We start from the raw sequence: 24,249 nt of genomic DNA on the forward strand, positions 1-24,249 counted from the left end.
GGATCTGTATCCTTTGTGAGCAGAAGTACCTGCAGGCAACTCTAAATCAGGCTCATAGGGTGCAGACAGAAACGCGGCTCCCCATTGCAATTCATAGCACTTTGTAAGAAGCGCTATGAGTTGCAACGATCCCCTCAGACCCAAGAGAAGTTTGCTGTTGGGTCTAGAAGTTGGGAATCCCAGCTGCTTGCTGTAAGCCTGCAGCCCAGTCTCCACAGCAATGCCACTCCTCCCTCTCAGCCTGGCTGCTGTTTTCAGAATGGGAGGAAGAAAAGGGAGCAGAGAGAGCTTGTTTTGGGGGTTTTCCAGCCAGCACTGGAGGGTGGGGTGGGCAGATTGGAGCTCCCCTGAGGTGCAGGTGCTCCAGTCCACCCACCCCACCCTCCAACACCAGCTGAAAAACCTCCAGACAGAACTCCCTCCACTCCCTTCTCCCCCCTCCCATTCTGAAAATAGTGACAGGCTGGGAGCCCCGCAAACACAAGTTACAGAATGCACTCCATTTTGGAATCTGCTAATCTAAACCTCATGAAATGCAGTTTCAGATATTTGCAGGATTGGATCCTTTTAATGTGGACTGCAGCTGTGCACTTGTTTGGTCACAGCTGTAGACCACTTTCTGGGGCCAGATCGAGTGAAAATCATCGCTACTGTCTGTGTCCATAGGTTTTGGAGAAAGTGTGGAAGTTGGGACATACTTCTTCCATATAGATTTGCTATAGGCAGTTTCCCTCTCAGCATGCTGTCTTTTGGATCACCCCTTTAAGAGATCTGAGTCTCTATGTGCATTTTGTAGGAGTCTCTATGTGCATTTTGTAGGGGGTCTGGGTGCCAAAGTCAAGGTTTTGGATTACACTCTGGGGCAAAGGGTCTAAAAATAGGTATCATAGCAGATAATTTATAAGGAGCATAAGTCTTTTATTGTGTCAAGCACTTAGGGGGTGCTACATAACAAATTGACACTCAGTTGTATTGCATGAAATGTCAGAGAAAGTGTGTGTTGAGATTCTGAAGTGATGATCAGCATGTGGAAGACTACTTTCAGGAGTTCATTAGAGCCTTAATTGGTTAAATTCTCACCACGTCCATCAATGTGCAATGTAAGCTAATCTAACTTTCATACACTAAATAAGAAAGTGATGTTAATTACATACTTTCTGCAGTTTAAACATGTTAATATAGTCAAATTCTGTTAGAACTGAAATAATGTGTATATATGAAATGTTATTGTTTATAAACCAAATAAATTAAAAATATCAGTGTTTATTTACAGGATCCCTGGTACTTCACTGGAGAAAATCCTTCTTTAGTGGCTTCGAACTGTTTATTCAGATACCCAGCTAATTACTTAACCATTAAGGCAACATCTTATCATCCCCTTAGGTTTTACAAAAGTCAAATCTCATATAGTTAGTATAATTACTAGCATACAAACCTATTTCTATTAGATAAATGTAGGGAAAATAAAACATCAACTGGTAATTTGTGGGTTAGGAAAGACACTGTGTGTTAGCAAAGATAAACTTTGTTTTTAAACAGTCCTCATCAAACCAGAATGATTTTTCAGACTAGGTTTTCATAGTTCAAGTTAGCTAAATCACATACTTGTACTAACACACACACACACACATACACACATACACACACACACACACACTCCTACCTTGTGAAATGACAGACACTCTAAATATACATTGAAGAATACAGTAAAGGTTTGCAAACATTATGGTGATAACTTCTGTTGAGAATCCGTGTTCTTGATCTGAACAAAGTGCAAGTTTCAATACACCTAAACATCTGTAGGAATGAGGTGGGATATATTTTGCATATGCTGGATTCTTATACTAAAAAAAAATTCTTATTAAGGAAATAACATATTCAGTCTAAGCACAGAAACATCCAAACCTTACTGTTAAGCTAGACACTATAGTTAAGCCCATTAAGCACATTTTTTACTAGTTTTACCATTAAGAGTAGTAATATTATGAGAATAAGTTTAAAAATAGGATAGCAAAGATTACAGGACCATGGCTAATTTTTCAGCATGTGAAGAATCCCTTGTTGAATCAGGCTTAAATACTTGCATCTAGATTGTATATGCTAAGGCATCTAAAACCATATAAATTTAATACAGCATCCCTAGTTTTGGGCTAATTTAATGCGTGCTGTCAACCAAAATTCAAACTGGGGGCACCTATAGATGTATTCAATCCAAGATCAGTTTACTTGTGAGTAAACGCTCGCAGGCAGGCATCTGAGATAAGAATCTCCCAGTCCAAGCCCTGCAACCACAGAGCTGACATTGGGAAAGAAGGATCTCCCAGCCTCCTGTTCCCTGATCACAATGGCAAAGTGGGGGCTGGGAGATGAGGATCCAGCACTTTTTCAATGCAATACCAATGTGTCAGATGCATTTCAGCTACAGACAAAGGGGTGTCACAAGGGTATGTGTCAGATTTAGATGTAATTCCAGATCTATTCGTTTGTACAAAGGTGAGAAACAGTGCTTTAGGAAATGCTGGCTAGTTCTTTTCAGTGGTAAAGAGGAGCTTGCTGGCAAGGATTCTCATTCTCAAGACTTTGTTCTTTCTCAACTAGTATCTCTGGATACTGCATTTACTTAAAGGCAAGACAAAGGATTCCCCGCCCCCCAATCAGCATGGTGGGAGGGAACCCCTCATCTTGCATTTGCACACAAGGAAACCTCTTTAAATACACTGTCTATCATTGGACTACTGCCAGTAGTAGCAAGTGCTCAGTAATCGAAACAAACTATGAAGTTGATTAAATGTAGCCAACACTGAGCAAGGCTATAAAACACATTTTTGCAAACAAAAACATTTTTATATATAGATAGATATATTTAGGTACACTACAACTCTTCCAGCCTTGTCTCATGACGGGTCTGGTTCACTCAACAGGTCCTCAAGCACACCACCAATTCTATATCACATGCCCATTACATTTCTTGCACCCACACTCCTGTGCACCCGTTTGCAATATCTTAACCATTTCAGTTACACTGGTCTGCCTCCAGTCCCTCTATCCCACACTTTGCTACCCCGAACTCCCCCAAGCCCTATATTCCTTTCCTGAGTCTTCAAAGGGACTTGAACTGGCATCTTTCTATAAGTGCTTGTGGAAGATTCACTCCCACACAGCCTGGAAGCCATTGCTGGGGAGAAGGTCCATGGTTTACAGTCTGTCTCTGGCTCTGACCACCTCTTGCATCTAATGGTAGTTGGCCATGGTCACAAGGACATCTTTGTACAAGTCGTATTTGCTCCAGGACCTTGTAAAACCACAGTTGCTCCACGGTCCACAGTCTCCTGTTGGGTGGTATGTAAACCCACCAACATCTCAGCAGGTTCCCTACCTAGTACTTTATGAAGCAGACCATTTTTGTCCCAGTTCTGCTTGCCAGCTTGCAGATTTGGCTCACGTACTTGGCCCAAAAGACCAGCAGGGTGTCTGGCATTCCCCTGCCCCTGGTCAATTTCATCATGTACAATGTCTTCCTCACCACCTTTTTCTATCTGGGTCCCCAGAAGAAGATGCACATGGCCCTCTGGCTTCTGTGGCTGACATGTTTCATCATGGGGAAAACCAGTGCAGTATACAGGAGCACTAGTAGCTGCACTGTCTTCATGAGTGCCATGTGCCCCCATGGAGAGGCAGCACGTGCGCCACAGTCCCAACCTCTGTTTCACTTTGTACTCTGTCTTTTCCCATGCCTTCCATCCATTTAACTTGGGGTTGAACTCTACCCTGAGGAACTTGACCCCTTCATGGGGGACAGAGAGCCCCAGGGTAAGTAAGTCCCTGAGTTTGCTCAGTGTGAGACAAGTGCCTTTGCTCACATTGAGCTTGACTCTGACTGCCACTTTATACACCTGTGTATGTTTAAGCACTCTTTCAGCTGATCACTTGTCCCTGCACAGGTTATTGAGATTGTCCATGTAGACCAGAACCCTGGTCTCTTCCCCACTGATCCTGGAGTACTGCCTGATGGGCTGGGTTAGGGGCTCCATCATGCAAATGAAGAGGATCGGGGAGAGTGAGCAGCCCTGACTCTCTATTGACCAGTGCCTTGTTGCTTATGTCTGTGTACAGCATCTTTATCCAGGTGATGAACATCAGGGGAGAAGCCTATCTTTCTTAGCATTTCAAATAGGAACTGGTGGGATACCCAGTCTAGGACCTTTCTGCCCTGCACTGTTTTTCTCTAGGTTGAGGTTTAGCACAGAGACATTCTGCTTTCTCTCCCATTGGAAATGTAGCACGTGTTTCAGCTGCAGCAGGACTCCATGGATTTGGTGCCACAGCACCACTCACAACTGGTGCTCAGCGATGATCGACCCCAGGATGGATTTGAAATGTTCAGCCAAGGCTTTGGCCAGCAGCTTATAGTCAGTTTAGGAGAGTCATGGGCCTCTAGTTATTCAGGCCCTCCCTCAGACCCTTCTTGTAAAGAAGGGTCACGAGGCCCTGGTCCACCCCAGTCCCCATGCTACCATTCTGTAGTTACTCCCTAAAGACCTCCAACAGGTCAGAGGCCACATGTTCCCAGAAGGCCATGTGGAACTCCTTGGGCAGATCATCCACCCCAGGAGTCTTACAGTTCTTGAAGCTGCAGAGGGTCTCCTCCAGCATCCTCCTCCTCTAGCCTCTGCTCTTCTCTAGCCTCTGCCTCTCCTTCAGTCTCCTCCTCTAACCTCTGCTGCTCATCCTCCCCAAGGGCCCAGGTCAACTTCTGCAACCACTGCTGCATAGCCCATGGGCCTTCCAGGCATGTGGTGTAGAGATCCCAATAGAAGGTGACCACCATCTCCAGCACCCTCTCCTTCGACTGGTGCTACACCCCAGCTCCATCTCTGAAGCTGCCCATGGACTCCCTCTTGGTCTTCTTCAACCTGCTGAAATAAACAGACTACTCCTGCCCCTCCTTCACCCAGGGGGCCTGAAAGATCTTTTTCCTGACCTGTTCCCTGTACCAGGCTCTAATCTGGGCCTTCACCTCCTGTATATCCTCCTGTACATCCCAGCCCACTGCCACCTGTTTGTGCAGCTCTTGTAATTTGTGGTTTAGGCACTCATGCTGCCTCCTCTGGAACTGGGCTCACCCCCCTGCCAGCCTCCTGGAAGAGGGCCCTGGTCCTCTCTTTGATGTTCAGCTCTGTGGGTCCTTCACCCCATGTAGTACTGCCTGTAGTTTTGCAGAGTCTTCTCATTCTCCAGGAGGCTCACATTCAACTTCCACATCCCTCTACCCCTCTCAGCCTGTACTGTTAGGAACCACTGGTCTGAAAAGCAGATGTGTGGATTGCGCTTTCCCAGCTTTCCATCCCTCGGTGAGGAAGACAAAGTAAATCTGTTACTTGGTGTTACCCATGGGGTCCACCTGGGTGAAGTGTCTATTGGGGCCTTGAGCTCTTTTGCCTGCATCCACTGGGTTGAGGTCACTGACGAGCTGCTTCAGCACCCTAGAGGATATGGCCAGGCCCGTCTTTCAGGCTTTGCTCACTCTGTCTCCCTCATTGATGATGCAGTTGAAGTCACTAGCTGGGTACGCAGCATCATGGCCCAGAAGATGCACCTCGCTTCTTTGTTTGCCAGTGTATAAACATTCAGAAGGTTGAAAGCACCCCACTTTGTTTCAAAGGTGGCTTGCAATAGCCTGCCTGCAACTATTTCTCTGTGCTGCAGGGGGTACACTCTATCTCCTTTATGAGGATTGTGACATCAGCAGCCGTATTATCATCTGTTCCACTCCACATGGCCTTGCCATGCAGCTAGCATTTCTCAAAGGAAAGTTTGTTTGGATGGGTAAGCCATGTTCTTGGAGGCAGATAATGTCTGCTTCCAGCTCTTCCAGGGTTTGCTGAACTGAGTCTCACTTTTCCTTTTTCACCAGGATTCTTACATTTACAGAGGCAATTTGCATCTTCATTTTGCAAGCTGTAGAGGAGGGGGAGGTGATTGCTACCTTCCCTTTCTCACTCTTTGCCTTCTTTGGCTCTTTGCTTAGGGTAAAGCTTTCCTCAACTGCTGGGTTCTCTCTGGGTTTTGGTTCCTTTCTCTTCATGGGGTGGGAAGGGTGCAGGGTGCCGCCAGGGTCCTCTTTCTTGGGGCTACCTACTTCCAATCCTCATGTTCCATCTCCTCAGTCTGGGAGGGTTCCCTCTCTTCCATGAATGCTCCCATTTTGGCATTGGGACTTTCTATAAACACATGACCAATACTGGGCAAACATGATGATAGGAACCTACAAGGATCTTTTTTTGGCTTGTTTGGTGGTTTCTTTGAAAAAAAATATGTATTTCTATATCTATATCTATAAATATATATAACTGTACCTCCTAACAGCCTGTCAAGTCACCACCGTGGTTCACTTGGCAAACCAAAGCATACTTTGACAGTTAAACTATTTTAGTCCCGTTACACAATTCACACCCACCCACCCATCACCATTCCAGTGCTTTCGTATATTGTTCTCTTCAGAGGGTTCTTACTCTGAAAAATCTATGCCAGACCCCTCTCCACCATATGAGGTCTGCCATTTATTTCACATCATCCTCTTCTGTCTTTCTGTAGTACCAGTACATTTCACTCAGCCCCATTGTTGTTTGGTCACATGCCCATAGGGGACCACTTCTCTGGTCAGGGTTCTGAAACCTGTCACCATCAGGAGGAGTGCATGGACTTTCTTCCACATCTCTTTGGCATATGAACAGTCCCAGAAGAGGTGGGTGATTGTTTTTGCCTGCCAGTGTCAGGTTGGTCTCAGGCAGTTTGATGGACCTCTCTGCCCTGCACTGTTTTTCCACGCACACACAGGGAGTGCCTGGTGGGCTCCCTGCCAATTTAGGTTTCTGTGCTCCTTCTGCAGGTCCTTGTGGAAAATTAACTCCCATGGTGTGGCAGCTATCACCAGGTACAAAGTCCACAGGCAATATGATTTCTCTTTCCCTTACCACCTCCCGTATCTTGTGGTGTCTCACCAGGGTCACTAGGGTAGCATCATGCAACTTGTATTTGTCCCAGAAACTTTTCAGGACCTCATACAAACATGGGGACACTGACTCATAGGCTCCCATTGGTCCAAATTGGTCCCATTGGTGAAATTGTACACCTGCCACTATCAGAGCAGCTGCCCTGCAAAATACTTGATGAAGTGAGCTGTTTTGGATTCCACCGCTCTTGCCAGTTTGCAAACCTGGCTCATGTACTTGGCCCAGAGGAAGAGAAGGATATCTGGCATTCCTCTGCCTCTGGGTTCTTCACTTTGTACAGTTTGGTCCTCACCACTTTCTCCCATGTGGAGTTCCAAAACAAAACACACACAGCTTTTTGGATTCAGCAAATGACTTGTTGTGAGTGGAGGAGGACTAAGGCAGTGTGCAGAAGTATCAGCAGTACCACAGCCTTCATCAGCACAACTCACTCCTATTGACAGGCAGCATGATTGCCATAGCCCCAGTTCCTGTCTGGCCTTGGCCTCCATCTTTTCCCATGGCCTCTGCCCCATCAGCTCTGAGTCAGACTCCACCCTGAGGATTTTTACCCCCTCACAGGGGACAGAAACCCCTAGGGTCAACAGTTCCCCGAGCTTACCCAGGACTAGGCAGGTGCTTTTGCTCAGGGTGAGCTTGGCCCCTGATGTTGCTTCATATACCTGGGTGTGTTGTAGCATTCTTTCCACCTACCCTTTGTCCCTGTATATGATGTTCAGGTCATCCATGTTCGCAAGGACTTTTGTCTCTTCCCTGTTGCTTCCGGGAATCTTCACGCCACTGACCCCGGGACCCTGCCTGAGCCACTGTGGTAGTGGTTTCATAGTTTCATAGTGCTTAAGGTCAGAAGGGACCTAAAGAGATTATTAGTTCTAACCCCCTGGCCCAGGCAGGAACAAGTGCTGGGTTCATAAAACCCCAGCCAAATATCTACTCAGCCTCCTCTTGAAGACCCCCCAAGGTAGGAGAGAGCACCACCTCCCATGGGAGCCCATTCCAGAGCCTGGCAGCCCTAACCATAAAGTAATGTCTCTCCTGTTGAGCCTGAACCTTCTCTCTAACAGTTTGTGGCCATTATTCCTAGTAACCCCAGTGGTGCCCAAGGGAACAGAGCCTCACCCAATTTCCGCTGGGCCCCCTGGTGAGTTTGTAAACAGCCATCAGATCCCCTCTCAGCCTTCTCTTGTGGAGGCTGAATAGGTTCAGGCCCTTTAGCCTCTCTTCGTAGGGCCTGCCCCGCTGCCCCTTGACCATGCGAGTGGCCCTCCTCTGGACCCTCTCAATGCTAGCCACATCCCTCTTGAAGTGCAGTGCCCAGAACTGGATGCAGTACTCCAATTGCGGCCTGATCAACACCACATAGAGGGGAAGGATCACCTCCCTGGACCTGCTTGTGATACATCTGTAGATGAATGCAAGGTGCTATTAGCCTTACTGACCGCTTCCTCGCATTGACGGGTCATGTTCATCCTGGAGTCAACAGTGACTCCAAGATCCCTTTCTGCCACTGTGTTGACAAGAAGGATGTTCCCCAGCCTATAGGTGTGCTGCTGGTTCCTTCTCCCTAGATGCAGTACCCTGCACTTGTCAGCATTGAATTCTATCTTATTCTTATCCGTCCACCTCTGTAACCTGTCTAGATCTAGCTGGATTCTGTCCCTCCCCTCCAGCATGCCCACCTTGCCCCATATCTTCGTGTCATCAGTGAATGTGGACAGCATGCTTTCCATACCCACATCCAGATCACCAATAAAGATGTTGAACAATACGGGCCCCAGGACCACGCCCTGAGGGACTCCACTGCCCACATCCCTCCAGGGCAAAAATGACCTGTCCACCACCACTCTCTGGGTGTGACCATCTAGCCAATATGCCACCCATCTGAATGTGTAGGCATCCATGCTGCTGTCACCTAGTTTTTTTTAAGAGAATGTGGTGGGAAACCGTATCAAAGGCCTTCTTAAAGTCCAGGAAGACGCCATCCACCTCAACGCCCTCGTCCAGGGACTTTGTGACCTGATCATAAAAGGAAATCAGGTTAATCAGGCAGGATCTGCCCTCAATGAACCCATGTTGGTTGCCCCTGAGCATTACCTCCCCTGCTGGGCCCTTGCAGATGTGTTCCTTGATAATTTTCTCAAAGGTCTTCCTAAGGACCAAGGTAAGACTGACTGGCCTATAACTGCCGGGGTCCTCCTTTCTCCCCTTCTTGTAAATGGGGACCACACTGGCCCTTTTCCAATCCTCTGGTACCTGGCCAGAGCCCCATGAGCACTCATAAAGCCGTGTCAGAACCCCAGAAATTCCCTAACTAGGTCCTCCCTAACCCTAGGCATGGTGGTGCCTCCCCTGGGTCCATCCATAATCCTAGTTTCATTGCACGAATGAAAAGGATTGGGTAGAGCAGGCAGCCCTACTTCACACACCACGATTGGGGCTGTCAGGGACCTGTTCACCAGTACCCTGCTGCTCATGCTGCTGTATAGTGCCTTTATCCAGGTGACAAAGGTTGTGGGGACTCTCATCTTTTTTCAGTATCTCTAGTAGGAAGCAATTGGATACCTGGTAGTAGGCCTGCTTTGAGTCAGGGTTCAGCATGACAACATTCTGTCCCCTCTCCCATTGGTACTGTAGCGCATCTTACAGCTGCAACAGGGCATCGTGGATCTATCACCCTGGTACCATGCATACCTGGTGCTCATGGATCACTGCACCTATAACAGACTTAAAATACTCAGACAAGACTTTGGCCTTTCATTTGTAGTCAAAGTTCAGCAGTATAATCTGGCACCAGTTTTTCAAGTCCCACCTTTCCCCCTTCTTGTAAAGAAGGGTTATGAGGTCTTCCTCCATCCCTGCTCCCAGATGGCGCTCCCTCAGGTGCTCTCTAAAGACCTCCAGCAGGTTCAGGCCCACATGGTCCCAGAAAGCAACATAGAACTCCTTGGGCAAGCCATCTGTCCCAGGAGTCTGACCGTTCTGGAAGCTGAAGAGCATCATGTTGATCTCCTCCAGTGTCCACTCCTCCACCCTCAGAAGCTGGGAGGAGCTAGCTGCTAATTGATGTCATGACTCCACAGCTTCAACCAAGCAGCAGAACACTTCAAAGTAAAGTATTTTTTCCCTTGGATCAGAGAAGAGAGAGTGGAAGAAGGACAAGGAGAGAACTCCTAACCTACACTCTACTGTCCCCTGTGGAAAGACCTGCAACGTCTGTGAATAGATCTATGGCTCAAGGACTGGACTCAAGGCACCTCAAGACCCATCAGTGAGCCATGATGGAGATCATCCTTAAACTGAGTGATTACTGACAACAAATTTGGGTTCTCCAAGAATCAAATGGGTCACATATGTAAGTGGCCAGATAAGAAACCATACTTTAAGTTTGGCCATGAAAGTAAGGTTTTGTCTTCAGTTTTCCTGAGCTTAGGGAAACATTAGAGTTCTTCAGCCAACCATCAGAATACAGCTGGCTGAGAAGAAAAATTGCAGGGAGCTTATGGCACTGAAGTCATAGACAGAAGCTGCTTTCTGATCTGTAGAGCTGGGTAGGAACTGCTTTCTTGGATTTAGGATGCAGGGTAAGACCAGGGTATTGTTCTGACATTTTATTTTGTTTGTTTAGTCTTATATCTCTGCCTGTATCTCAGCATATGGTTACTGAATTGTTATGCTTATTCTTGTTTTTATAATGGAATCTTTTGTTATCGTTTTCATTTGCTTATTGTTAATGTTAACTTATTGTCAAAGTATGTGACCACACCAGCAGGCCTCTCCCAAGAAAGTGGGGTCCATCTTTTGAGTGCATGACAAAACAATGGCCTGATTCTTCCAACTGGCAAAATCCCCTCTGCTAAGAGCTGGCAAGGCCTGGATGAGATATGTAAACCTGAAGTGCCTTAGGTTAGGCAGTTGACTTTTGGATTATCACATTCTGTTCTCAGTGGTAAAGCAGCTGATGTTAAAGAGAGATTTGGAGCACAAGAGCACCCATGAAGATATCAGAGCACCCCTTGAGTGTGTCTCAAAGACTCACCAGACACAAATGTGTGTGTGTGTGTGTGTGTGTGTGTGTGTGTGTGTGTGTGTCACACCACCCTTCCTAGAAAAAGTTCATGGGGGCCTACAATAGAAGGTAACTTAAGTAGATAATATATTAAAGATGTATGACAAACACTCCCAAACAATACCCCAACTTAACTTTGCTTCCTAAAAAGGTCTTGCAGCACTTCTGAATTTTTTTTAATGCTCAGACACTGACTAGCCACAAAGGGGAGAGATTTCTAGAGCAGACGAGGAAAAAAATTACTGGGAACAACTTAATACATGTTGGGCACATCTACACATGGATTGTATTGTTTTGGAGTTTATTATATGCAGACATGGCTGGCAAGGGGCCCAGGAAGTGTCTGCCAGCCCAGGGTCTGCCAGCCCAGGGTCTCCACCCCCAGCTCAGCGTGCTTCAGAGGGGCTGGCTAGGGCACAAGGGTACTTCACTGTGGAGCTAGCCGGTAAGCAGCTCCCACACTGAAGCACCCTCATGCCCCAGCCAGTTGGAGCAGCATCTACACATGCACTGATCCAAAGTGTTTTACTCAACAGCAAGATAGTACTTGTATTTACAAGTACTATCCTGCTGTGGAGTAAACTAGAGTACTGCAGCCTAATGAGGGCATACATGTAGCGGCTGCACAGATAATTAGTCTATTGTGCAGTAAACATCTCATGTATGTTCCTGTTTTCACTACGTGAACTTGGTACACAGGTAGGATGACCTTAGGGATCAAGGTGGAACATAAAGAAATGGATCCCTTTTTTTTTTCCTATCACCACCTGCAAAGTTCACTGATTGACTGTACAACTTTAGAAGTTTACTTCTTTCTGTTTTTGTCAGGCAAGAAATGCACATTTCCATATTGAATGGGAGGATCATGTTAATTTTGCATCCTTGCTGTCTGATCAATTTCCTCTTAAATCTTCAAAGCCTTTCACCTATATTGATCCCTGTCTCTCTCCAAAATAAACTTGAGCAAAATATTCCAGCTTTCTGTTCCTGATAATGCTGAACTGTACTCCTTTAATATCAAAGATTGCCTACATATCACTTCAATCATGTCTATCTGACATGGTTGTTAAATGAGTTTTCTAAAAGCCTCGGTAGTAATTCGAATGCTCATAAATTTTCTGTGGCAAAGTCTAGGGTTGTAGCAAATGTTCCATCTGGAGGTAAAATGGTGTCACTAAAATCTGATGTCTGCTAGCAGAATCTAAGCCTAAGGAGGTGCAGCAATTGAGGTGCTTTATTCCTGATTCTGAATATGTACGACTTTGTTTCTATAAAGAAAAAGTGTCTTTCTTTTCATCTTGAATTTGGCAATCAGACTTCTACAGAGTTCAGTTATTCTACATTTGTGATCATTTGTGATTCTTAGTATGTCTTACCCTATTATATCTATAAAGTACTGATTTTTATTTTAAAGTATTCAGTGATCATCATTGTTTCATTTTATGTTTGGCCTTGGGGATTTCAGTAACATTACCTATAGAAAAGGTTTTCTGCTATCTATTCTGCCTTAGGATGCGTGGAATGTGCCTGATTTATCAGGTAAATTTACTTGGCTTGGCTTGGCTTGGCTTCAGCATGATATGAAATGATCCTTTTAGTCACTGAAATGTTTCAGTATGTTATTACATTTTATAGCTTTTGGAGACGGGGGGTGGGGAAAGGATAAAGAAATCCAAATGAAGAACCAGCAAGATGCATGCAGAGACACCCAGTCTAACTTGTTAGGGGAGAGGACTCCAAAGAGTATACCCATTGTTTTTTGTCAACTTACCTTGCTGAAGAAACCAAGCCTGCAACTAAGTGTGTGAAAAGAAAAACATTCACTGCACTCACATTGATCGTCTCTAAAGACTTTGTTGAGGAGCAGGACTGACCTGACATGCACTTTCAGGCCCCAGGCTTTAGAATGAGAGCTCTTCGGTGTTATGCTAGCAATTAATTTTAACAATCATAAAAAGGGTGGGTAACATTTTTTGGCAAAAAATATATAATCGGTGATGCAAACATTGCACATTTGTGTCTGTTCTAATTGTATACAAACTTAAAAATAAGTTCCAAAAGACAAAATGCAATTTTTGCAAGTTTATTTTCTAAAAAAGTAAAATGCTTGAAATGTTTTGTTTAACCAAAAACGTTTTTCCCTTCAACTTGCTTCTTTTTAACTAAAAGTCATTTCTTTGCCCAGCTCTAACCACTAACTTAGAATCGTACGCTTACTGGTTACTTTTAAACAAATTAAACTCCATTAATGTCCCACTCTTTCATGTTTGCCAGCTAAGAGAAAAGGCAACTAGTCTAAAAATAGTCTGACATTTAACAGTCTGGAGTTAATTGAGTGCATATGATCTCTATATTAAATAGAGATTTCCCAATAAATCCCCTCTCTCTATGTGAGATAATTTACATGGCCTTATTTATCTTAGAAGCAGAGTGATTTATGATTTATCCTTCCAACATCTTGTGAAGCATTTATCCTTTCTGCACCCCTACAACGGAAAGAAGAGTCCTTGTTCCCATTTCATATATGAACACCTAAAGAAAGGGGGAAAAGGAGAATCTAGGGAATTAAAGACCAATCAGCCTAATCTTAATTCCTGAAACAATGTTAGTACACATTATTAAGCCACCCATTTTGAATATATAGAGGACAGCAAGGTGATAAAAAAACAGAATGGATTGACCAAGAACAAATTAAATTGCATCAAACCAATCTCATTTCCCTGCTGTGACAGGGAAATGGCCTAGTGAAAAAGGGAGGAGCAATGGATGTGATATATCTTGATTTAAGTATAACTTTTGAAACTGTCCCATAAAACAGTCTGATAAGAAAACTAGGTAAACATTTTATTGAAGAAATTGCCATAAAGTAGGTGCCCATCTGATTGGAAAACCACGTTCCACAGCAATTACAAATGCATTACTTGCCAAATGGGGAGATATTTCAAGTGGTGTCTGATATATAGGTTTGTCCTGCAGCCTTGTTCGGTGTTTCCATTAACAACTTGAATAATGGAATAGAAACCATATATATAAAATGCATGTATGATTCCAATCTGAAAGACACAGTAAGCACAGGATTGGAATTCAAAATGATTTTGCTAAATTAGAGAAATGTCTCAAAATCAACAATTTGAAATTAAATAAAGTGCAAAGTACTGCACCGGAGAAAGAAAATCAAATGCATAAATGCATCATGGGGAATAACTGGTATTATAAAATCAGAGTGGGGGAGGGTTATATTGGACAACAAAAAATTGAAAAGAGGGCACCGTGTGAACAGATACAAGTATGTACTGATTGACAAGATGGTGCAGATGTGGGGAGCACTTGTTCAACTGAATCTACTGTAACTATTATCTGTTTGATCTATCCTGCTGCATGTGGAAGTTAAATTATAATAATTTACCACCTGACTCAGTCATAGGAAAACCTTGTGGTTTAGCTTTACCTACTGCAAGGTAGGAGCTGACAAGTTAGGTAATATGCTCTCGCAATCGGTAAGTTTCTGCACTCCAGATAAAAGTAATATAATTATTTATTTGTCCATGCCTTCATCAGTGAGATGATGTTAAAGAAAATACAAATGTCATTATTAATAATCATGCATTATTAGTCTCACTAAGTAGAATACAGGCAAAATATGAGGTAATTGTTCCACTATATGTGGTGTCTGTAAGCATAATCCTGGAGTACTCTATCCAGTTTTGGGCACAACGCTAACATGTTGGAAACTTGACGAGAGTCCAGGGGAGGACAACAACTGTGATAAGATTAGGAAATATGATCAATGTGGAAAGCTTGAAGGAACTGTTTGTTTAATCCAGAAGGAAGAAGTTGGGGATAAGAGACATGAAAGCAACATTTTACATATTGGAAAACTGTTATAAGGTAGATAGTATTCTATTGCTCACCTTGAACAGTTGGCATTAGGCAAGAATTAATCAGGTCAGTGAAGCACAAAAGATTTAGGTTGGATTTGACAGAGGAAAAAAAATGTCTGTGGCCCCTGGCATACATTCATTTAGAGGTGCCATGGGATCTGATCCCCAATTTCAGCAATGACACTTCCTGCCATACATGGCAGATAGCACAATTTTGGGATCAGGGATTAAATTCCAGTTGTGCCTTTTCTACTTGGGAGTACAGGGCAAGCCTGAGATTTTGATCCCAGGCTCTCCCTGCACTGGAAAATTGAAAGTCAGGTACCCATAGCCTGGCATGCACCCTGCATTAGCGTACTGTCATTCCAGGCCCATGGCTGTTTTGGGGCCAGTTTGAAATTCCCAGGCTGTCCAGGGGCTGGGACCAGCAATCCACTCATTGTCAGCACAGGCCCCAGACATGCCACATGTTCAGTTTAAGGATCCATACAAACCAGCTCTAAAAACATTCTACATTATATGTGGAACATTTTTATGCAGGTTTGCCATTTCATGGCACCTTAAATTGGGTTTACATGTAGCAGCCTTGCCATTTATGTCATGGTTAACACGTTCATTTCAGCATAAATACAATGTGTAGTGGGTCCCTCTGACTTCTCTGAAGATAACACCCCTAGCAGATGTGCACTAGAAGACATGATAAGATCTGATGTGTGGTCCCAACAGTTGCACTTCCTGCCATGCCACACATGCCATTTGAGCCACCCCCCCATGATCCCTGGAGCCAGCCAACAATCAGTTGATCATCGACAGCTTGGGACTGCCCTCAAGTTTGAGTCCAGGGCAGTCCCAATCTATAGTTGCCTGGCAGGGATCTCCCCAGGGGTATCAACCCTGGGACAGTCCCTGCTAGGTGACAATCAGCTGATCAGGAAAGTCCCAGAGTTTGAGCTGTGATGCTGCCATAATCTCCCATTAGTTGGCAGGGACCTCCCTGGGATTCCAGTCCCAGGGCAGTCCATGTGAACTGATGATAGGAGATCAGGATGGTTCTGGGGCTCAGTCCCCTGACCCATCCCTATCTGCCATCAGCTGGTAGGGACTACCCAAGAGCTCAAGCCCCAGAGCAGTCCCTATCAGCTGGCAGTGGCCACCTGAGGGCTCAAGTCCTGGGAGGTCCCTGCCAACTGCCAGTTTGCTGATTGGGACAACCCTGAGGTTTGAGTCCCAGGGCAATCTAATCAGTCATCATCAGGCAGGGACTGCCCTGAGGTCTAAAAAAATCAGATTAAGCCTAGTCAAAAAGAGAATATGTGACTAAGGAAGAATTTGTATTTGTCTTTATATTTGTATTCTCTTGCATTCTGAGATATCAAGCTAATTGCCGAGTCATCCTTCCTCAGACTAAGATTCATCTTCATGGCCCATCCTCAAGGCACAGAACTCTTCACTGAAATCTTGTACAGATTAAATAATTTCCACCAATTTATTTGTGTGAGACATTTTAAAATGGTATGTTTCTTGTGGCTAGTCCTACCTTTAAAATAATAAGTAGCGATAAACATTCAGAAATTGAATGTCGTTTACCACTATGTTTCATTAACAAACAATTATTTTGTTCATTTGGCTATGTCTGCTCTGTAAACTTACCATGTTCAGCAGTGGCACCTTCAAACATACTGTGCTGCTATGTGCAGGTGGCCTCCTAAATTGGAAACAAGCTAACCATGTCTGCACAATGCTGTGGACAGACTACTCAGTGGGAGGGAGACTCATTGGCACAGTATCTTAGCAGTGCTGACTAGTAGGGCTGTGCAAAGTTTTGGTCACTGGTTCAATTTGGCAGAGATTCGGCCAGATTTGGTGGCTGAATCTCCAAATCCGAATCGAATCAGGAGACTCTTTAATCTCTCTGAATCAAATGAGAACCCGCCGAATTGATTCCAAGAGATTCAGAAAGATTTGATGATTTGGACACAGACACGCCTTTAAATGTTTTTTCTGCATACCTCAAGGTACCAGATGGCTCATGAATGCTGAGATGCTGGGGTGAATGGAGCATCCCATGGGAGTGCAGGGGGGGTCCCCAGCGTGCTTTGCAGCGGACCTGAAAGTGGACCAGAAGCACTTCCAGTTCACTTCTGGGTCCACTGGGGAGCACATGAGGGACTCCCCCCTGCCCCCTGGCTCGGCAACTGGTGCCTCCTGGGTCCGGGGTGGGGGGGCACCTGGGGTCCTACCACAGCTGATCACTGAATCAGGGAGGCACGGAAGGGGTGGTCCCCTGCACACTCAGTGCTGAACCTGGAAGTGGTCTGAAAGTACTTCCAGTCCACTTCCAGGTTTGCCACCGAGCATGAAAGGCCACCCCCCCCGCCGCATTCCTGTGGGATGCTTCATCCCCTCCACCATCACAGTGTTCACAAAGCTGAGCCTGGTACCTCAAGGTATGTAGAAAAAACATTTAAAGCTGTGTCTATGGCTGAATCGCTGATTCTCTGAATCAGCATCGAATCTTCAGATTTGGATTCGGCCAAATCGAATTGGGACAGTGATCTGAATCAACAGTTCCCCGATTCAGGCCAAATCCGAATCGAATACCCGCCATTTTGCACACCCTTACTGACTAGCCCACTTATGGTGCTATACAAATGTGGCTGTGGTACTTCCAGCCTGGGAGGCTGCATAGTGGGAGCAGGGGAGCATGCTTGAGGCAGCTGCTGCTAAAAAGAATGTACTATGTAGACAAGGCATTTGTTGTACAGACCAAACTCCTTCTATTAAAGTCAGTAGCAACTATTGGCTTCAGATATAACAATATTAGATCCTAAATTATGCTTTCTAAATGTTAAGAGTCTCAGAGTTTATTTTTCTTTTTTTCTACTAAATCTGTTTAAGGTTTGTTTGTTGTTTTATTTGTTGTTTTGCTTTGCTTTTCAGTGCTAATAGAATGGATTTCTTCTAGAATGCAAATAGGAGATGCATTCTGAGAAAGCTGTTGAAGTTATTAGACCCAAACTAAACTCTTGAAATTGCATTTCAGCAAATGGTATCTGAATTCTGCTATGTAATGAACTAGCGTCTTTGCCAATCCCCAATTTTTTGTTCCCTCATTTGCTTCAACCCCAGCTACTAAAGAGATTAGCCTTGTATCAAGCACTCTTGGTAAACACATGGGACAGAATTTGTTTCTAGTATATGTTGATCTCAATTGATCATCTTAAAAAAATGCATGTAATATGAGGTACCAAAACAGATACAAAGAGCATACTCCATAGTGGTCTTTACATATTTATAGAATACTTCATTATCATATTTTTACTTTGTCTTATGACAAGAGAACAGAAATACTGCTTAGTTATTGCTGCAGTAGAAAACAGGCCTGAATGTGTCAAAATCCAAAAAAAGCTACATCAATCTTTAAAGTAATATTTATAGCAAGGACTTCTATGTTACAGCTGGAGAAGTCGGAAGGATTCTGATATGGTGCGCAGCCCTTAGATGTTTTAGCTAAACTTTGATTTGTTTCAGTTCTGTTTTCTGAAAAGGAATATGTAATTCTATAACTGCAATAAACTAGTCAAAAACAGGTATGCAGATTTGCGTGAACAAATTTGGTAGTTGTCAGGAGGAAGAAATAAATCTCTATCACAATGCAGTGTGGAGTCTGAAACTATTTTCAAAATAATATTGTAAGGGAACAGCTTGAGTATTTATTGGGCGGAAGCATTAGCTTTTTTTAAAATGACTGGTTTGTATGCCACCGGACAGCAGTAAATCAGTAGATACTGTATAGTATTCTGTCCCAGATGCTCAGGAGCTCTGCCTGGCATACTTTGAACCCTAAAGTATATTTAAAACACCTTTGTATTTCTTCAGCCTCCAAGGAAGCTGGAGATCTAGTTTGCATCCTGGCAGAAATTAAAGTAGACTCAGGGCTCCTCCAAACTGTGCTTGCTTATATAATACTAGGACCATCACACCAGCCAAGGCTTGGCCTTTTTTTGCCTCTTGAACCATGACACTGGTAGAAACTTGGGAAAGGTGTAGCCTAAGTTAATTGTTACCATTTCAGTAGAGGCTTCCCGTGTGACTGCAAGTATTTTGTGTAGATCTGATGTATTTTCACCCATCTATAAAATGGAATTGTAGCATACCCTTATTTACAGGGATGTTGTAAGAAATTCATTACTGTGAAGCACTCAGTTACTGTAATAACAAAAATTGTACACCTTAGACTAGGCATGCCCAACTTGCAGCCTACAGGCCACACTTAGCCTATGGAGCCATGGCCTCTGGCCCACAGTGCTCCCTACAGGTTGGGAAATTTGGTGGCAGGAAAACAGAAGCTAAAGTACTCCACTGTCCTCCCCTCCTCCCACTGCCAAATTTGCAAGCCCTGCATGCCTGCATCAAGGCTAACCCCACCTACCCTGAACACCAAATCAAGCCTACAAGCTGCATCTGGCCTGCAGATGGACCTGGCATTGCCCATCCAGCCCATGGGGCTAAAAGGTTGGGTACCACTGCCTTAGATAATGAACTACCCAAGTTTTTCTCTATTATCAAATGAACAGAAAGCAAAATACATCTGCAGTTTGTGATACTGTTGTAGTCTTCTACACATTATTTCCCTAGCAATAGTGCTGACTACAATCTGGCGGTAAATTGCTAAGAGAGCAATTTGTCTCTTTTCATGGTTGTCCTGCCTAAAATGCTGAGAACAGAGATTTTCCACTTAGGCCAGATACCTGGATACAAAGCCAGGTAGTGGCTTTTACTCTGATTGCAATATGGTCTGTAACTAGATTAGGAAGAAAAAGAGAGGACGCTGGAAACATGTTGAACTTACGGTATTTATGATGGGAGTCTCCTGATAATAATGAAAAATTGTTTTCCTGTTTTACAGCTTGCAGGCCAGGATTCTATAAAGCTTTTGCTGGGAATATAAAGTGTTCCAAGTGCCCTCCACATAGTTTAACCTATGTAGAAGCAACTTCTGTCTGTCAGTGTGAAAAAGGTTACTTCAGAGCTGAGAAAGACCCACCAACTATGGCATGTACCCGTAAGTCTAATCAATATCAGCATTTCAAATTCCATTCTTCTGTGTCCTATTTACTTTCACTTAACAAAGGTGACATCTCAGCATGCAAATGTTGTGACTCATTCCTCTGAAAGGAAACAGAGAGAAAATGTTTACCATAATCAAAATTTGAACATCCAGTTTGTTTAGTCCTCAGGTTCCTAAAAATAATTGAAAAATTCTCCATTTTAAAGACCTGAGGTTTTTAATTTATTTTGAGACTTGAGAATTACGTAATTGCCTCACACAGATAACAGGGTTGAAGTCTGAGCACTAATATACATTTCACATATGGAAAATAACACTGTACAAAGCCCTTCCAAACACTGAGGAGTCACATAAAGTTGACAGGGAAAAATATTATTTACTCCATTATTTCCTCCGGCTTAAATAAAAATTATATCTATGAAACAAACATCATCCAGCATATTGGAATAAAAGCTCAACTATCCAAAGGGCACAAAAATTATAGAAAAAAAAAAAAGAAAGAAAAATGCATTCAGTCAGACACAGGTGTAATTGAACCCTCTAGCATTTCCACTTCTTTCAGAAGGTAACTCTTTTTTATCTAGTTTTGATTATGAAAATTATTTTGCCTTTTTAAAATTTGAGAGAGGCATTTTTGTAATCTTTGATTAATCTAAATTTGTCATGAAACAAAACAAATGCATAAAAACCTAAGGGCAGAATTTCTGTCTGGAGAGAGGCATTTTTCTTCTTACTTGGATCAGTTTGCTTAGATCTAGAAGCAATGCAATAATATAAATTTTCTTGTCAGTTAATAAAATAGTTCCCCTGGATTTTCATCTGTGGTTCATTATTCACTGGTGTTAATTTGTTGATCCCAAGTAACAATATCCGTTCTATTTTAGAGCATGCAATCAGCAATGGGAGCAATTAAAGATTAGCATATGAATTATGTTATTTAAATATAAAATATTATTACTTTGTTTAATGAATGTTATTACTTTAATTATTACTAGACTTTGCAAAATTTTCTAAGGTCTCTAGTTGTCTGTGTACTGTCTCCATTTTCTCTGTTTAATACTCTGGTAAGGATTATATTCTTTCAAATTGTTTTTGTGCTGCATTCAAGTTACCACTTAGGCTGTTCCAAAAATTCAACTTTCAACATTAACTATGCAAAGCACCCAAGAGCTACAACCACAAAAGGAGCTGAGGACTGCACTGCTTAGTCCTGAGACTGCTACTAAGAGACAAGTACTGTCCAGTCACTCCTGCTCTGCACACTTCGCTGGCAAAAGTGTGGTCATTTTTCACTGTGTGCCCTGGGGTGTTCTCTGGACCACATTTTCATGCCATTTTCATTGCATGTTCTTGGCCCACATGGAAACAAGTGAGTAGAGGTCACTACCATCTTGGCAGTTGTTCCGTGATCACTGGAGAGGTGGTAAGGATTTTCTAGGCTAGCCCTTTCTTCTAAAATATGGTGAAGAGAAAGTGATGGTTTCCCTTGCAACTCAAGAACCTAAAACAATCACCTTGTATGCAGGGAACACATGTTCAAACCTTTCCTATAATGGGAAAAGTCTAATGGGACTTGAATTCACATCTCTCACATACCAGGAGAATGTTTTAGCCACCTGGCTATGTGGTATTCTGGGGTGGGCTCTGACAGCCTCCCAGTTCTACTTCGCACAGCGCACACATTCATTTGAGCAGGTACTGGAACTCAGGTTTTCCCTAGGTAAATGTCCTACGCTACTGGGCTTTGAAGGCATTCTCGTGCCTCTTGTCCATCCAAATGGAATGCCTGGTTTCTGAATCCTAGTAATACTTCTTCGTGAGCAAGGCACATAGTTGCTTAGCGTTGTCAGGACTTAGCAGAAGATTTAGGTGCTTAGGTGTTTTTACTGTGGCAGGTGAACATGGGTTTTGAAGATCTAAATTTTAGATGTAGACATCTAGCATACCAAGCAGGCACCTTAGTCCTCTTGTGGTTATAATGACGAATGATTAAAAACACAGTTCCAGTGCTGGTTTGCAAAATCCAAATAAGACAACTTTGGAATATTGTGAAATAGTCATTTCCATATAAAATGAACTCAGTTAAACATGTTGAGCAGGGATACGCAGCTACTTGAGTTTGGGATAACGGGACCATATCATATATGGATCTATTGCATTGAGAGCAAGTATGTTAAGGTAGAAATTAATTAAAATAGGACAAGGATAATGTGAAGAAAGGGGCAAATGTATTGAAAGGATGCACTTTGATATAATCTGCATAGAAAAAAGGGCCAGAGATAAAGAGCATTGACAGAGTCCTGAACATCATGGTAATGGAAAAAACGCATCTTTGGTTACATGCTTGATATGCCAGCATGATTGGTTATATGCTTGATTTTCTAGCCTAGCACTATGCCAGGTGATCAAGAAAAATGTTGTTTAACTATAATAAGTGAAACATTGAGGTGAAAAGATGGAGAGTCAGAGATTGAAAGAGAATGCTGTTTGCTTACATAATGACAAATTCAGTTTTGTATTGTGAGTATATGTTTCCATATTATTTACAGTCTATCCATTTTCCCTCCTTTCTATTATATTTCTTCTGTGAAAAGTGACTCCGAGCTCCACGGCTTTTTTCAGGACTGTAATAGGAAGCCAGGGGCTCTATCCTATTACTATAAGACGAAGACTATAACTGATAAGATGTACAGGCAAGAGTAGGCAGCTGAACCTGGGCTAGCTTCAGGAGAAGAGGTAGCTAGGGAGCTAAAGGGCTGCAAATAACTACCCGGTAGCTGGCTTCAGAGTAGTAGGGCAATAAGACAGAGCTCCAGGTAGTTAGAACGGAAATAATTCCAGCTGTGCCAGGAGATCAGCAGCAAGCAGCTCAGTAGGCCTAGGGAGCATACCTGCACCTGGTTAAGGGAACACCTAACAGAAAAGGAGGAGCTCAGGTAATATAAGCCTGGAACCCTGAGGTGGAGGGACTACTGGAGCCCTGGGCTCCTTGCAGAGGGAAGAGCTCCTGCAGCCTAAGCTGTGAGGGAGTGAAAGCTGAAGCCCTGGAGGTACCCCATGGGCTAGGACAGTCAGTGAGAGGGGAGGGGGCTTCTCAGCCATGTGATGACCCAGAAGGGCTTTGAGAGTTTTATTTGAAGCAGGTTGCTGGCATTTTGTTTCAGGTTTATACCAGAGGAATAGATTGTGGTTGTGGGGGTGACTAGGAGGCTGTGGAGGAATGCCTGAGAGGCACTCAGGATTTGGAGCTCTGCAAAGGGCAGTAATGCAAGAGCCTGGGCCAAATCTGAGAGGGCTAAAGGCATTGTCAGTGAAGATGGAACCTGACATCAGGAAGGGGCCAGAGGCTAACAGGTGGGCTGAGGCCAAGATGGTCAAAGCCTGATACCCAAGAGAGGGAGAGACAGAAGCAGGCTGCAACCAAGAGGGCCATGGCCTGAGCCCTGGGAAGAGAAGAGAAGCTGGGTCAGAGTAAGTGGGCCCAGGCTAGAGGCATACAACAAAAGTAAGCGGTCATAATAGGACTAAGGTGAAGAGGGCTGAAGCCTGTAGAGGAAGGTAGATAATGACAGTGACACCAGCGAGGCATGGCTATGGGGGAGGCTGGAAGCCACAATTAGAGCCCGTAGGCTCATGAGCTGTGATCATAGAGTCTGGGTAGTGCCAGCGGGGCATGATGGGACATGTGAGCTGCCCATAGGGAACAGGCAAGCTTCTATTAGGAGACGAAGGGTCCAGAGACCAGAGTTTGAGTCAGGCACCAGGGAGATCACTCCTGGACTCGAGGGCAGTCTCCCAATTAATATAGGTAGGACTTCAAGGTGTGACAAGTGAGATAAAAAGTAGGGAGTATACAGAGGACCTGGAGTGCAGGCCAGATTAGGGTGGCCCCCAGAGGATGCCATGGCTGCCCTCAGGGCTTGTCTTGTCACAAGGACTTAACTCTGAGTCCAGCCACACATAATCATTGAAGAAAGAGAGGAATATAAGGGCACCTTTATGCCACTAAGCCTGCTATATAGATTCCTAATCCCTATGAGAGTAGGACAATGGACTTTACAGACAGTCAGAGCACAGCTAGGCTGGAAGAAGATTGAGAGTGGAACCTCGATTCTGGAATTCCCTCTCACCTTTTCTACTCCAAATGTGCTGACAAGTCCAGTTAAACCAACATGGATGGGAAAGTAAGGAGCAATGTGACATTCCCTGGCTCCATAT

The 24,249-nt window shown here is 43.9% G+C and overlaps 1 protein-coding gene across 3 annotated transcripts in view; it reads left to right on the forward strand.

Moving 5' to 3' along the window:
• Window positions 1-24,249, forward strand: part of EPHA6 (EPH receptor A6) — a 978,007-nt gene that overhangs the window by 468,226 nt on the left and 485,532 nt on the right. For all 3 annotated transcript variants that reach the window (XM_019476566.2, XM_059720587.1, XM_059720588.1), the window contains one exon: window positions 19,870-20,025. In XM_019476566.2, coding sequence (XP_019332111.1) covers window positions 19,870-20,025 — 156 coding nt within the window. The remainder of the gene's footprint in view (window positions 1-19,869; window positions 20,026-24,249) is intronic.

The sequence above is a fragment of the Alligator mississippiensis genome, chromosome 1, assembly GCF_030867095.1.
Source record: "Alligator mississippiensis isolate rAllMis1 chromosome 1, rAllMis1, whole genome shotgun sequence".
Lineage (NCBI taxonomy): Eukaryota > Metazoa > Chordata > Crocodylia > Alligatoridae > Alligator > Alligator mississippiensis.